We start from the raw sequence: 17,204 nt of genomic DNA on the forward strand, positions 1-17,204 counted from the left end.
CCAAATACAGTAAGTGAAAGCTAAGTCAACAGCATTTTGTAAATATTTATGGGTTTACAGGTGAGAGGGTGCTGGAAATAAAATACAAAAAATTAAATAAAAGTGACATTATTACAGTATGTATATGCTCACAAGTACTGTGCAGATTCTAATATCAAAGTATTGAACCAGCTGAGAAGTGGTGCTTAGTGTTTAAAACACTCTTAGGTGTTAAACGTGCCACCAACCATATCACCCTGCAACTCAGCACTGGCTACCCACCGAAGCTAAACAGGTGTGAGCCTGATCAGTACCTGGATGTGAGACTCCTGGGAAAAACTAAGGTCGCTGCTGGAAGAGGTGTTAGTGGGGCCAGAAGGGGCGCTCACCCTGCAGCCTTGGGGGTACTAATGCCCCAGTAGAGTGACAGGGACACTAAACTGTAAAAAGACATCTTCCTTCAGATGAGATGTAAAACCGAGGTCCTGACTCTGTGGTCATTAAAAAATCCCAGGGTGTTTCTCGAAAAGAGTAGGGGTGTGGCCAAAGTTCTCATTGGCCTTTAAAAATCATGGCCTCCTAATAATCTCCATCTGTGAGTTGGCTTTATCACTGATAGCTGACATGTGGTGAGCGTTCTGGCACATTACGGCTGCCGTCGCATCATCCAGGTGGATGCTGCACATTAGTGGTGGTGGAGGGGAGTCCCCATTACCTCTAAAGTGCTTTGAGTGGAGTGTCCAGAAAAGCAATATATAAGTGTAAGGAATTATTAATTAATTATTATTATTAAAACCTTCATTTTCAGTCATCCAGCTATTACTGAAGTTGATGCCCTGCCTATGTTAAAATTGCACTACTACTGTAGTAGTGTAATTACTATTTAGAATAGTGATCCTCATTCACTTAATTACTAGCTAAGAAAAGGAACTAGATGGACTGAATTTTATTATGATATGCATACGATATGCCCTGCATAAGACGGCAATAGTTTGTGCAGTTTCCATACGTGATTTCACACAACAGTATTGATTTTGCCAAAAACAATATAGAGTAGTTGACTGGGAGCAAAAGAAAACTGAGCAGAAGCCTTAAGTGGAATTAAGATAATGATACACTTTCACCATGTTGAACTGTATTTAATTAAAGCTATAAGCTTTGAAGTAACATTGTTCAATTAATATTTAAAAAATATTGTTGATAAAAAAATACTATATACTGGATGACAACTTTACTGCACCAAAACATCTGTAGAAATAATAAAATGACAATATAATTACACTATGAACCATGAAGAAAACAACATTTTGTAGTATATGGCTTTCAAGGAATACTCTGAAGCAAAATCAAATTATTTCCTCAGCAATTACTACTGTATATGAAAAAAAGGAGAAAATAAGTTTACCTGTTGTAGTGGAGTAAGCAACAGTTGGCGAAGTGGGTCCTGCGTCTGTTAATCACAACCATGAGATTAAACTTCAGATGGAGAGCATTTAATATACAGTATACAGTATGCTGTATATCGATTACAGGTGACATCATTTTATAGTAGGATCAGTAAAGGATCATTCTTTATTATAAAAATATAATATCAACAATATATATTAAAAGTCTAACCATTTTGTTCTCCACTATTTCCTGGAAAATAAAAATAACAATGCATACTTAGAATTTACTTTAATGTGTCTACTGTATGTTAAATATACCCTTGTGAGATTTATATACAGCATATATACAGTACATCACAAAATCTAAATATCTAACATACTGTGGAATTACAGAAATTGAAATGTTTATCCTCAGATCCTCAGTTTGCTGTGTAAAAGTGACCACCAAATGACTTGTCATTGGCTTGCATTATTTGTACAACATACTGTAAGGGTGAAAATTGAGATGCTCCTTATTACTTTTGGTTTGAACAATTAAATTGTATTCTGCTTGTGAGCTTGCATTCTGAGCAAGAGATGAGTTTTCCACTAAATACCAACTGTCCTTAGGGCCTGTACCATACAGTGGGGTTCTCAGTATGCATAGAAGCAGATCCATCTACACGCTTCAGAGCTAAGTGTTCATCATTCCACTAGTTAGTGTTAAGAAAACACCACTAAACAAGAAAATAATGAGTACTGATGCTTTCATTTAATCTCTGCTTTACTTTTGTACAAAAATATTATTGTCAAGCAAAGAAATAGAAGAAAATCAATCTCGAATTTAAAATACTGAATCTTAACAAATAAACATCAAATTATATCATTTTAAAGGGCAAAGATTTCAATGAATAATTAGGAGTGTTGTACAGTCAATTTAACTAAATCATTTACCATAACCTTGCTCCCAAAATAAAGTTATTGCCTATACAATTTGGCACTCCTAAAAAATCTCACATTCAAATTAGAGTACAGTACTGGTCCAGATCTCAGTGTACCCATCTTTTTTTGCATTTTAATTTCTTCACTGTTTATGCCTACTGTTGTTAATTTCTTCATTTTCTTCAGAATGCAGCTCAAAAGGAAAGGGTGTTGCTAACAGTGGTTACCAACCTCAGATTCTCAAAATGGCGTAACCTGGTTGCTATGACAGCAAACTCCACAGACGAACTGTTCTATTTCAGCATCAAACCACAACTTCCTGAAAGTGCAGTAGCTTTTCCAGTTTTGCAGAAGTATTTAAGTTGGTTTCATTTTAGTAAACTTTAGGTTTCATTTTACTTAGTCTGTCATTCATTTTAAAATTAATCCCCATAAAAATTTAATATGTTTACATGAATATGGTATTGGTTTCTTTGTTTGACACAATGACAATTGTTAAAAAACATTTTTTCTATGGATAATTCTAAATCTGAAAAACTGATTGAAGTCATTCAATCAAAATATATACAGTAAATAAACAGAAGAAGAAATGTAATCCCATATACATTTATAAACACATTGATCAGTTATTGCCATATTAAATGATAAGTACACTGTATTAAAGTGCATGCTAGCCATGTTTTCTTAAGCCTTGAATAGACAAAACATTCATCAGAGACATAAACACCTGCCACCTCCAATCATCCACATATCAAAAGAGGATCTATAGTATTCTTCAATAAATTATCTTTATCTGTAGTTGACAGTAAAAGCATTAAATAGTAAGCTAAAGATAAAAAAAATATTATTCATATTCTAAAAATCATACAGTAACATGTTTTCAATGCAATTACAACCATCACATTTCTGTGTAGCATACATGTCTTAATTCTTCAAGGTTTAAAATAGATAAAGTATTAGGGAAGTACAGGAAACTTACAAGTTAATTTAAACCTAAGCCATTATATCAAAGTGTTTGTTTTTAGATAGATTCTGGGCTCCTCGATAGAAATGATTCTATTAAGAGTAGAAAAGGGCAGAATGGGTGGGACATCAGCATTGCCCAAGCAAGTGACATGAGACTTGTGTAAACCACTGATCCCTGACTATGTTTAAGACGTGATTTAGTTAACTAGCTGGTTATATCTGGCTACATCTTCAAGGGAATCAAAACAGCCAGTGTACCAGCTCGCTTCAAAAGGAATTTCTCCCATTCAATGCAAGCTGTCATCTTTGCAATGTGGCTAGTTGTGGTATTGAAGATGCAAGCCTGCCAGCTCAGGAAACCAGTATAACATAACATGAACATGAAAACTGCACAAACCAAGACACGAGCCGCTGAACTATCTATCTCAGCCTTATTACTAATGTAAAAACATGAAAAACAGGTTTGTGTGGACAAAAGTGGGTTCCATTCTGAAGCTTCAATAGCATTTGTTTGAACGTAATGCGTTTTCTTTTGATATAATATCATTTTAACCAGGGAATAAATTAGACACTACTCAGTGTTGAGATCAATAAGGTATTGCTTTTTTCTTTTAGCAATGGAAATTAAATACTAATATACCATGCATACTAGAGCCATACTAGAGCCATGTGACATAGTGAAGTAACATTACTGATAATATTTAACATTTTAGCATTATTTATTGTAAAGGCCTAAAAGTGTAAGGTTGTATGAATTATTTTCTCTCCCTTCATTAGTACACAATGATTACCAGGTTAGCATGTTCCATTCTTATTTCAGATCACTGTACACATTTATGTTATAGCCCAGAGCTTTTGGCCTATCACTAGTTTTGAGCATTTTAGTGCAAGAGCTATTGAGACACAGACTTGGCTTTATCTTCCTTGGCAAATGGAATGATAACTTGACCATAAGGCCTCATTCATTATACTAGAGATAATAACTTGTAAAATAAAAAGTGATTTGACAATTCATTTGTTTTTGGGTTGATGGAAAGTTTGTACATTATGGGTAGGATTAGAGAGCTGGTTATCCTCCACTCACAAATGTAATATTGTTTTAACCCCATCACAATGCCTATTACAAGATACACTGCATGATCATTGTTTGATTGGCCAAACTGTGGTATACTCAGCTGTAATTTTAAAGAAACTCCTGTTGGAATATTGGAAATTATCTTTAGTATCAAGTTTGCTAGAATGGAAATCCTATTTAAGACATTTTTTTAAAAACTGGAAAAGCCAAAAAAGATGTAGAACTATACAAATTCAAAGAATATGGAGACATGTCATGCAAACTTTGTATGAAATTTGAATGTGCGGATTAGAGTAGGTAGAGGAAGTCAATAACTGTATTGTGGTTATTGCTGTGATGATTGTACTACGCAATAAGTTATTATTCTTACCTGTATGTCATTTCTTCTGTATTTTGTTATACTGTATATGGTGTTATACTGTATTTATATGCAAATGTTTTATTTTGTCTTAGTTGTATTGAAATAATAACTATGTCATTATAAAAATGGATGAGGCCATCAGAACCCCTCCCCTGGTGAAGTGAGCCAAAGAGCTGCAACAAGGACATTGATGGGATAGAGGGAGAGTTTCAAAGTAACACAAGGTAGGAAAAGGCTTGTGTATCACCCATTTTTATACAAAGCTTGGCGTGACGATTACATGATACTGCACATTGTTACATGATGTCACCCTGTGAATATGCTTTTCCTCACTTACATTTCTGCTCATTTAAGATGTTACATATTGTATACCATAGTAAGTGGGGTGGCACAGAGACACAGTGGTTAACATTGCTGCCTCACAGCACTTGGTTCATTTCTAGACCTGAGGTCCTATCTTTGTGAAGTTTGTATATTCTCCCATTGTTCGTGTGGGTTTTCTCCAGGGGCTCTGGTTTCCTCCCAGAGTTAAAAGAGAGAATTGTCCCTGATGTGAGTCTGCCTGTCTCTGTGTGTGCCCTGTGATGGACTGGTGTCTTGTCCAGGGTGTACCCTGCCTTGCACCTGTTGCTTGTCTCTGGCTTCCCCGTGACCCAGTGTTGGATTAAGCAGTTAGAAAATGGGTCAATATACCATAGTTAAGTATCATCTCAATTCATGGGAAACATATAGCTTAAAGTTAACAATGTAAACGTTTTACACAGCATGTATTTTTGGATTTGTTTCATATCGTGTGTACAAATATTGAATAAACAACTCAATTGTAGATTGTAGATAAAGATGTTTATGTTAGCTCATTAAATTTACAGCAACATGTTAAGTAGTATAAATGGTGTGTGTGTTAGGGAAAGCTGAAAAATTCCTGTACATTAAAAAATATAAATCTGAAAGAAAAACCTGCCCCTCCAATATGCTAAATGCATTTACTGAAATACTTCAGATATTTATTTCACATCAAAAGAAATGAGAAACATAGTTGGCAGTTCCTGTGAACATGCTGTCTGCTGGAACAATAAATAGTCACAGGATGTGGTTTTCACTTTATCTGCACTGTGCGCCATTGTGATGCTGCTTGCAACAAGCTTATCGCATTAAATGATTTAGCAAGTCCACCCCCTGACATTTGGTGCAATTCAACCAGTAACCTTAGCCGATCCAAGCTAATGGGTCACAGAGTGCTACTAAAGGAGTAGAAGGAATAGAAAGGAACGTCAAACATTTATCATTTCACCTGTGATTCACAAAACAATACAATTATGAGACAGTACAATCAATTTGCATTTTCAAACTTGTGCACTGAATAATTTTTATAATAACAAAACATAATCTATGTCTAGTTTCCACCACAAAAAAACGTGGAGCAGCAAAGTAAACCAGCATGTGTACTAGTTAGAAAAAAAACTATTTTGTAAGTTTGTAACTATTAAGAAAAAGTCACTACTAATCTTTAAATATTGACAGGATCGTTCGTATTGAGCATGATATTGTTAATTATAATCCTGGTACTTTTTCATAACTTATCTTTCGCGACTGCATCCCTGATTCCATCTTACTACTATTCATCATTAGAGCTGCACTGCTCAATAGCCTTTTCAGGAATGGCTTAATGTTTTACCTTTAAATTTGTTATGTCATGTTTTTCTTTTCACTGAATCATTGCCGTTCATCTATTGTATTATTCACTCCATACATTGTACTGTACTACATTTCTGGGCTTACGCTATGTGGCCTACAGAAAAATTAACCTTCATTCAATTCAGTAGTTTGGTCAGTTTCTATTGAATATGATAGAGGGACGCATTACAGGTCATTTGGAGTCACCTAGCTGACAGGATGGCATCCTGGCGGTAAGGATGAAATGAACCAAACCCCCTCTCATTTTCACAAGGAATGAGCTAGTGAGCTGCTGCAGTGGTGTGGATGAGGTGGCGGGAGGGATGTGAGAAAAATGTGCAAAGGGAAATAAATTCCATTCGGTGAAGCATTTGATCACTTTTTCTGATTTGTTGTGTAGTGGAACTACTGGTGTATAATGGGTACTGTGGTGGACGAACTGGTTCCTCTCATATATTATAAAGTGCTTTGACATCCTTTGAGATCTTGCACTTTGTAAAAGCAGTTTATTATTAGATATATTTCATTAGATTACATTAGAATGTATCCATCATTTCTAACCTATAAAGTAACCAATACTGGAAGGGCACTTTACTTATTTATTGGCCATAGTCTGGTCAAGCAAGGAAAGTTTAAGTTGATTTAAAAGATTTAACTGCATGATCTCGCTACATAATGCAGAGCTTAAAGTTTAATGAGAGCTTTTTGAATAGATGTGCTTCATGAAGTATGAGATTCAAAATCGTGAGGTACTGGCTTGACTAAAATGGGTCACCTGCCATCAGTTGGAGTCGTCAGCAGTGGGAGTAAAATGATCAAACAATACAAGAACAAGAACAAAAACAAGATCAGGACAAGGAGGAAAAGTTACCTTGTGAATCATTGATTTCTCTAGCATCAGTTATTTCATGTAGTGGCCCAGAGATGGCAGTGCATAATTTCATATACTAAATTTGAGTAAATTCAGCTACAAGTCTTACAAAGTCACTGATTAAAACGGACGTTCAGGAACAAGCAGAAACTAGGCAAGACGTTTTAATAAGGATAAGATAATTTTTTAAAAACTAAACGGTATTAATAAGCTGTAACTTCATCTTGATACCTTTTAAGCTTCATTTCCATGTTTGAAAACATGACAGCATACTGTATGTAGTGATATTGGAAATTATTAAAGTATACCCTTAGATATAAGTGCATAAATTCCCACCCCCCAGCTTTAAAGAAAAACAGTACTTTTTTGGGACATGCTGTATATAACCAATCATTTTCTGTTTTTTTTAAGGACCAGCAAATGGTTCCCATGCTGATGTCAAACTTTTTTCAATATGTGTAGGTTGATTGAATATGGAACAATGAAAGTGAGAACAACTGTCCATTTTTCATGAGAATCTGAAACAACATCTGTTTTAGTTCTCCATTATGGTGTCTTGAGAGGTCTGAGTTACAAAAGACATCAAATATGTACAGTATTGTGAAATACATAAGTAAATAAAAATGAATGAAGATAGCACTAACTGCTATGAACTTACTTCCTCCTATCCCAGAAATAATTATATGCTTTTCTGTAACTGAAATAGTTCTATTTTTACTTTTTAAAGAACATCTACATAATTATATAAAGGAACTATCTAGATAATTTGGCAATAAAAATAATCATCTTTTTCTCTTTCTTTAACTTTTTCTGGTATGTACTGTATGTAATCAATCCTTGATATACCACCACAACAAATAAGCTGTAAGAGAAATATGGTGAATTTAAGGTCAAACATATCATCCATTTAACTTTTCTCAGATATTGTATGTACTGCAACCAAATTAATGTCACAAAGGAAAGCATTTAAGCATGATATCACTGATTCCTTGAATCTTATCTTTAAATAATAGACAGTATGTTCAAAAGACCACATGTGGTAAATATGGAGTATTTAAAATAAGATATATTTAGGAAGCAAAGTGTATTTTCAATAATTAGTTATACCATGATTATATACCTTAACAAATGTAATGAGGTGTTGGATATTCCTCTAACTGAAATATTCTAACATATTTTTGCAAACACTTCAGGAGACTGAGAAATACAGTCCATTTCTGAGAGTTTGCAGTGCCATTAATGATATAAGGCACGTTCAGGTTCAGGAACTCTACAGTATACGCATTAATGAAGTCAAAATATTAGGTCAGAATTTTACACACCTAAAATCACCTTCAGAGAGCATCACCAATAACCAGAGCACACCAATAGGACAACCTCCATCAGGCACAGGTTCCTTTCAAACATTAATGCTGATGGTGGCCAAGATACTGAGATTGTGGCTTGCATTTACTGTGAACCTCTCTTGTGATGTTATAGGGACCAAGATACTGTATACAGTATACTGTAACTTAAAGACATGGAGGATGCAGGTGCATGCAATGATTCAAGAACTCTTTGTCTTTGTTATTTTGTTATATATTTTATACCTCAACAACACACCACTTTACCATTCCCTGCACATTTTTTGGGTTTTTACATTTCTGCTTTCAGACAATTTAGATCAGCCAATGAAACATAATGTTTGTCGGAAATGGGAGGAATTCAGAGCATGTTCTGCATTCTGTAGGAAAGGAGTGGGAAAACCCCTGTGGATTCGGGGAGGACATGCAAATTCTACTCTGAAGCCACTATAGGCCAGAATCAAATCCTGGATCCCAGAACTGTGTGGAAGCAGATCTAACTGCCATGTCACTGGGTATCCCTTTTTTCAATGAAGAATTTGTATTCTGCTCATTGATAATTGTTTTGTTTTTGTTTTGTATTGGTTGCTTATTGTTCCATTAAACTCTTTAGAGAATAAAACTGAGAAAACCAGAATAAAAATCCAATATTCAAAACTAGTAGGGGCATAAAATAAGTAGCCAAATTAATGGCTATTTTTCTGTGTTTCCCAACTATTGATTTATCTTTAAGTATATTAAGCTTGCTTCCCCAGTTTTAGAACTAATCGCATGTCTTATAAGATCATCATGGGTCTGGAGGAGAACAACAGAAATTCTGAAGAACATTGATCATTTCAAAAGCAGTGAAAATGACTTCAGTTTAAAAAATGGATATTACAAAGTGTGTCCTTTTTCTGGAACTGAATGCAATTACTTAATTAACCATGGTTGTTAATAAATCTAATACATTTTAGTATTCAAAAATCTTTCTATAGTTTAGAGTGCATATGAGGTCTTTATAAAGCCACACAGCTTTGCCAGTAAATAAGTGGAGCTTAACTGGCTCTATCTGATTTTCACATTACTCATTTAATTTAGGGCGCCCTTAAGGGTTCTCCAGCTCTTTCATATTTTAGTTGACTTTGTGCAGCTGCTCCTGGTTCCTGCCCTTCCCTCCAAAAGCCAGACACTCACTCTGTTCTGGGCTCTGCATTGGAACACGGACACCTGGAGGCCCACTTACTACAGAGTCGCCCTACGTCATAGGCATAGATCAAGGGCCATACGTCAAGGGCATAGGCCTCCAATCGGCGTCCCGAACCACCCGAGTCTGGGACTTGGAGCACCTGGTCCCGTTACCCGTTTATCTCCCCAACCCTTCGCCGGATCCCGCTCTGGTTTTTAACTTTGTCATGTCAGTCTTCGACCCTTCGCCAGATCCCGCTCCAGTTTTTAACTTTTGTTGTGTGTCTTGGATTGGGTCACCCGGCTCTGGACTTTTGCCTGCTCTGGATTTCCCTTCGGACTCCCCTTGGACTGTTTGCCTGGACCATCCCCCCCCAAGCTCCTGCGCACCTTTGTCACACCCCCTGCTTGTCTACCAGCCCAGTTCCTCGTCTCCTCCCCATGTCTGTTCACTCCCTTCAAGATTCTGCTGCCTGCATAGGGTCCTGAAAGACGCTTTGTTGTCTGCATCCCTTGTAAGGCATTCTAAGACATTGATCTCTCATTTTGTCAACGCTGACTCCTTAGGTACCCATGTGTAAGTTGCAGGACTAGCATGTTTGAACATATACTGTAGATTGTCTATATTACAAATGCAAAAACACTGGGACAGTCTGCTTAGCTTAACCACTTCCAGGTAAATGGATCTCTATGATCCAAGCATGAGGGGTTTGAACATGGGTAATGCCACTTACTGACTCTCACTGGATGCCCCAAGGAGTCCCAAGGACCTGAGGGCAACTGGGAATAGGGTAGGATTTGTTAGCCAGGGATATACAGTACTCTCAACTCTCAAATGTCACTGACCCCTGCATCCTACTGGGCATTTGCAGATTTGGGGTATGCTGCCTATGATGTGTTAAAAGATTAAATGCTTTTAAAGGTAGGAGTGTTGGAGGAGTCTGTCTTGACTTCCTCATTCTGTCCTGTTTGTGGTTGCTGTGTGTGTAACTATGAGCAAAGATTTTAAAAAGCTCATGACTGGTGTACTGTATATTTCCAAATTAGGTGAGAAAAATACAATTACAAATACTTGGTTAAATATTTGGTGAATTTACATGTATTAAAAAATGCAAAAGAGCTAATGTGCATATAACTTTTACTTACAATTTAATTAAAAAAATTAATTGTAAAATTAAACATCACTGCAAAGGAGTTCTTGACTGGGATTTCTTTGCATGTGCTACACTCCTACTTTGTCTTCTCCACACAAGAATTGCACATCCAATTCATGTCATGACCAGATTCTACAGAGATCTTCTTTTTTTCCCTATACTAAAAGTTTGAGTTACACAATTCACCGTGTTCTTGATTTTGAATATTTTGCCATTACACATACAGTGAGGTTCTATATTTTAAACACCAAGGTGCTTAAATTCCCATTTGCACTACTGAATTCTCTTGAATATACAGTACAGTGGAAGTCCTCACTTCTCAACAAATGGCTGTAAGATCAGGCACAAAATTCTACTGACTGTAGGCACCTCAGAAACAAATCCATGTGAAAAGGGGACCTTTTAACCTTATATACTGTACTTACATTTACAGTATAACCTTATTTAACCTTTAAGCATTTTAACCTTATATACCCCCTTCCCCTATACAGTATACTGTATATATAAATGATGTTGGAACGTTAAAGTTAGTTATATACATGTTTTTAGCAATGCTTTTACAGTGTTTCTGGAAAGGTGCAGTTTGGGAGGAATAAAAGAGATAATAACATAATTTGGGAGTGATTTCATTAATATGTGGATCTGATTGCAAAAAGTGATATACAGTACTGACTAAATGAGCTAAACTAAAGTGATTAATTAACTAAACACATACAGTCTCCGTCATTCACCCATTCATTGCTTAATTGTTATCAAACTTATGTGTCTCACAATGGTACAATAATATACAAATCTATGGAAACATTGGTAAAAAATATTCATACTCTTAAATTAGTAAATTTAGAAGAAATATTGAGTCTCAAAATACTTGGGCATTTAAATCCCCTTAGGAAGCAATGGACATTTAAGCACCTAAATATTGTGTACATAATTTAAATAAAATATTATATTTAAATAAGGATAGTTTAGCAAACACTATTTAAGGAGGTACATTAGGTCCCCTTTTCACACCATAAAGGCCCATGGGTAATGGGGGGCAAGGGTCACCATTTTTCTCAACCATCTGACACTGGAGGTGATGTGGTCAGCATCACACTCCTGCCAGCCTATTACCTCCAGAAAGATTAACCCTCAGTACTCATTTGGAAAGCAGGCTGTGGACCTGGGAGCCATCTGGAATGAATTAGAGCAAGCTACATCACTTGCCCCCACCTGGGATTGAACCCAGGACCTTCCAGTCAGAAGCTAGACACCCATGCTATCTGAGCTACCATGGCTCCAGCAGACACTATTTAGTACAAATAATACATTTGAGGTTAACATTGCTAGAGGTGACCACTGCAAATGTTTATGTCTGAATAAAAAAAAAATTACTGTGTCTTAACAGCAAAACAGTTTCACTGGATCATCGTGAGTTAAAATAAGCCTTTTCCCAGTCACAGCTTATTTGTTTTGTGCAAGTTTGTTACTGGATGGTCAACACAAGTTTTATCAGTGATTTTTACAGTACCTTACTGTGGAAGTACTAACCATATTTCCTGCTTAAAATTAAAAACACTTATTTTAATGGATGGAAAAACATGGTTTACCTTTGTCATAAAAAACATTTACCTTTTGAGTCATATGTTTTCACGCCTCTCGTCTTTTCCCTTGCGAGAAATAACAAGTTGCTAGAGTCTTGAGTGTGAAATGGGGAGGCCCCTGGCACTCTCTACTAATTCAAGGTAGGGCGAAAGTACCTTCTACTAGTATTTGTTTGGTCAAAAATAAACAATAAAATAAAATGGGCTCTCATAGCATAACATTGGCAACAACATTGTTAACAATTGTGCAGTTGAAAAGTGACAGCACAGTTTGTTTAACAGTACCTTTCTTTTTGCTCACTGCATTACACTTCCTGTCACATGATACATGGTACTGGTTCAATTACCATATCTATATTTAAAATAGTACATCCCCTACACCTGCTTCAAAGCTACATACCATTTAAACCATCATAGTCACCACTGTAACAAAGTAGCCTATACGTAAAAATAGATAATTGCAAGGGCTTTGCATTTTTACTTTACTTAGAAGAACACAATACACCACATACAACTTTAGAAAAACACTCATAAGCTTTTGTTAAATGTTTGATAAAAGATAAATATATTGTATTGGTATAGAAACAAAGTAGTTTTATGATGCAACATGCAGATTAAAACACATGAATTCCAGTTATCTTACAACTTTGAGATGGTTTTCTCTCAAGGCAAAACTTTTTATTTTACGTTCAAAGTGAAGCTTTCACATAAAACAGTCTAACATAAAAATAGTTGACTGTCATTTCAGCAGCAACTTTTAAGTATGTAGCCTTTTCCAAAAAAAAACCCAAAACACTTTTAGTTTGAACTTCTTCATTTCTGTGCTTCCTTTTTCTTCATCTTAGCGGGTTTACCATTTTACGGACTGTTACAGACTGGAACAAAAATCAGTCAGACTCAAAATGGAATAAGGAAGTGGTCTACCAGGGTACTGCTTGCCTACACTGTAACAGCTCTACAAAAACAGCTAACCGAGAAAAACTTCACCAATGTCTGGCTTAGTTTTAGTCGTTTTTCTTGGCTGGCACCAATTAAAATGAAGTATATCATTGTAAACTGCATGCTGATTTGTGGAGCTAGTATGATAGCAAGGATTTTTGCATCGATGTTGTTGCAATCTAGGTATGCCACACAAATTAGAATATTTTGCCTTTCAGAATTATTACATTTAAGGAGAATTGTGTGATTTTATTAAAGTAGTCATCTGAATGCAAGTACAGTAAGCTATATCATTTATGTGTAAGGATATGTATCGTTGCTTCTGTATTTTTAGAAATAGTACCTGCACCAACACCTTTCTTGCTAGTCTGCTAGGTTTTAGAAGCTGTATCTTGCGCATTGACTAATTTGTATTTTTGGTGTTTTTAATTTATCTTTGCATGAGATCACTTTCAGATTAATACTATAATTCTGAAAACAATAAAATCCCAAAGTAAAAGCCCAAAGAATAACACATATTCAATATAACAAATATTCAAAATAACAAAGATAAAAAAGATAAAAGTTACACATTAACTGATTCGTTAATTAAAGTTCAGCCGTTATTCTACAAATCAATTATTAATGTCAATCTGTTTGTGTCTAAACATGAGTCATTTTCTTACTAGTTAGTTACAGGAACTAAGAGTATTCTGTTGTTAAAGGCCTTGTCATGAGAATCTTTTCACCATATAATATGAAAAATAACAGTTCCTATTACTATTGTAGGCCAATATAATATCATTCACACATTTAATGATGAATTTTTAAACCGCACTATGAAACAGCAAACTCAAAGGAGATTAAGCTCTAAAGAAAAAAATTATAGCACTTTTACAGATATGGTCATACATATTGGATACTTGCAAGTGCAAAGCACTTCAACCCCCAGTACTCGCAATTTACACACTCAGTTCTCGATGGCGGCTTACCACTGAGTAGAAACAAGACAAAATATTTTTAATTTGTCATTTGCAAATGGGCGATAGTTCAGGATTTTCAAGGAAATAAATGAAACAGATGACTATTACTCACTTAGGTCTCACCTATGCTTTCAGTCTTAATTATTGAAACTTGCATGGCAATAATAATAATACATTGACTTCCATGAAGTCAGTATGTTCTCATTAATAGGTTGTAATATTAAGAACCTTTTTGAGATCCATTAGTGAAACAAAATGTACTAACCTTCAACATAAAAAATACAAACTAAAGGTTACAGTGGTATAAATCTGGACTTCAGATAAAATTAAACGAAATGTATAAATATGTATCTTTAACTAGAGGAGGCAGAATGAGAAAATTGGAACACACATCTGAAAATGAGCATCAAGAGAAGAATCAGACAATAATTACACATACTACACCATTTCTTACACTGCTATTATATTTGTTTTTAATTATCGCTAAATTACTTTATGTTAGTTTTAATCAACATGTTAAAACCATAAAGTAACACCCAAAATTAATTTAAAGTACTAAATGTATAGTAAAAACAATGCATTTTGTGTTCCATAGTGGTTTGTTCTAAACATTTGAAGCAGATAACCTCTGATACAGTACGTCTTACAAGTAGTTAATGGTTTGGATGCTGAAGACTAATTACCCTTTGAGTAAAAGTTTACTAGAAGGACACACCCTAAGTTTCAAAACCAGTAGAAAAATGTTATCATTAATTTTGGCATTCATTGCATTCAATAACATACAGTATCTAGAAGATGCAGTACATTTCTATTTAATACATTTCAGAATTAAAACACCTTTGATATTTGTCTCACAGTGATTTTGTTTCTGGAAACTAATTTAAAAAATTGTATTCTGGCAACAGGAACAAATACGTTACAAATTTTGGCAGTATGAATGTGACCATTAAACTTACTACATTGGTTTACTTTGTTATAATATGTGTTTCTATTTTATTTTGTTTTTTTCCTAAGACTCATAGTGAATTAACTTTAAAGTAATGCTCAATGTTAAAAGAGGAACTGCAAAAAAATATGAAGGGAGTGGCAAATGTATGATTAGTGAGCGATGAAATAATGCAGATTTTTATATCAAATAATTCAGTCCAGTACTTTCAACAGAGTTTGTGTACTTTTTTAAAAAGTTTACATGTACATTTTACTGCTTGTTTTTTTTAAATTATCACCTTATGATTTATTTTCTTTCTACTTATTCTGTGTTCAACTTAATCTCTTTAACAGTAAATTATTTTGTAAATTTAGCACTGCCAAAATCTCTTTTCTCTACAAAACAACTTGTTCCAGTTTGAGGAGCATTGTTCATATTTTTGTCAATATTTTATTAGAGATATAAAAATTCAAACTAACCACTGCAAAAAAAGATTTGGAAGCAATCAAATGATTAATTTAATTCATTAACTGGTTTTATGAAGTCATCTTTTTCTTTGTCTGTTCACTACTTATAAAATATTTTCAGCACATTTAAGAGGGATGTCATAAAACCATCAATGAGAACTGAAAAATTACAGGAACAAAAATATGAATACTACAAAATACTATTAACTAAATTTAACTCAGATCTTTTTAATGACAATAAAAATTCTGGGGAAATTTCAAAAGATAGGTTTTGTGGGCATAAGAAGGCCTTTAGTTTAAAATCTGAATAAATAACAAAAAATAACCAACCTCAATAAAAATACATAAATAATGAAAAGCTAATGTAATGCAAAAACTGTAGCGAAACAATACCTATTTGGTGAATTATGTTAAAAAAGGTTCTCTTTTATTCACTTAAATATTAACTAGTTTTATGTAGTCAACATGAAACTGCCATACTAATGGAAGCACGAAACTGTTACTTAATTGAAAAGTATAACCCTTTTTCTAATATATGAGGAAAGTTAATTAAGCAGAGCAGTTTAAATAAACCAATCAAAAAAATAATTTTAATCTGTCACAACCAGGGACTACCAAAAAATATTATCCGCTACATACCGTCAGGAACGATGCCCAAGACCAGCAAACCGACACATAGTGTCAGCTTCAGTCCAAAAAGACCTGTCATTTCCAGAGTTCAGCAAAGTCCTTCCGAAACACCATGCGTCCTATTGAGAATCAGCATAAGAATCATTTTTTAAAAACAGTTTTTTGATTTTTTTACTTGAAATGGGTATAATTGAGCAACGTTTTACATACGTTTTCTTGCCTGCTTATCAGTCCGAGTGCAGTTTCCTCTGTGTGTTACCCAAACCCTAACCACTCGCTTCTTGTCATGCTACTGTGAATGATGTCAGATAGAAAGTCGTACCTACATTTTTAACATGCTCTTGGTCCATTCACTGCAGGAAGTCAGGTTATAAGTGAATTTCTACTGCGCCACATTTAGTTCTTCCACTCAACTTTGAAAACAGCCATAGACAGAAGTTGATTGTTTTCTTGTACCAAATAATTCAGGAAAAACAATTGTGCAACACTCTTAATTTCAAATCATACAAACTCCAGATTGTGACTTTGAAGATTCAGTATCATCATTTTTGAAAGGATTTCTGATATTTTGCCAGAATAATGGTTCTCAGTGTGTCTATTCGGTGCAATAAATGGGATTCAGGCTTTCCTAATAGGCCTTAACATAAATTATTATTTTTGTTACTTCCAAACAGTGGAACAGTTTAGCAGATTTTGATTTTTTTTTACACCCAGTACTTTTTTGTCTAGTCATTTTTTAAAGACAGCTTAATTCCTCCTTGTTTAAGCAACACAAAGTTTCGGACTATGCTACAGT

General features: G+C 34.8%; 1 protein-coding gene across 7 annotated transcripts in view; it reads right to left on the reverse strand.

The window, feature by feature from the left end:
- The window catches only part of ptprc (protein tyrosine phosphatase receptor type C), a 46,631-nt gene extending 29,856 nt beyond the window's left edge, over positions 1-16,775 (reverse strand). For all 7 annotated transcript variants that reach the window (XM_088598425.1, XM_088598422.1, XM_088598424.1 and 4 more), the window contains exons 1-3: positions 16,619-16,775; positions 16,418-16,527; positions 1,385-1,429 (exon numbers count right to left, since the gene is read on the reverse strand). In XM_088598425.1, coding sequence (XP_088454551.1) covers positions 1,385-1,429; positions 16,418-16,487 — 115 coding nt within the window. In that variant the 5' untranslated portion in view covers positions 16,488-16,527; positions 16,619-16,775. The remainder of the gene's footprint in view (positions 1-1,384; positions 1,430-16,417; positions 16,528-16,618) is intronic.
- Positions 16,776-17,204: the final 429 nt, after the last annotated feature.

The sequence above is a fragment of the Lepisosteus platostomus genome, chromosome 11 (assembly GCF_059453375.1).
Source record: "Lepisosteus platostomus isolate fLepPlt1 chromosome 11, fLepPlt1.hap1, whole genome shotgun sequence".
Taxonomy (NCBI): Eukaryota; Metazoa; Chordata; class Actinopteri; order Semionotiformes; family Lepisosteidae; genus Lepisosteus; species Lepisosteus platostomus.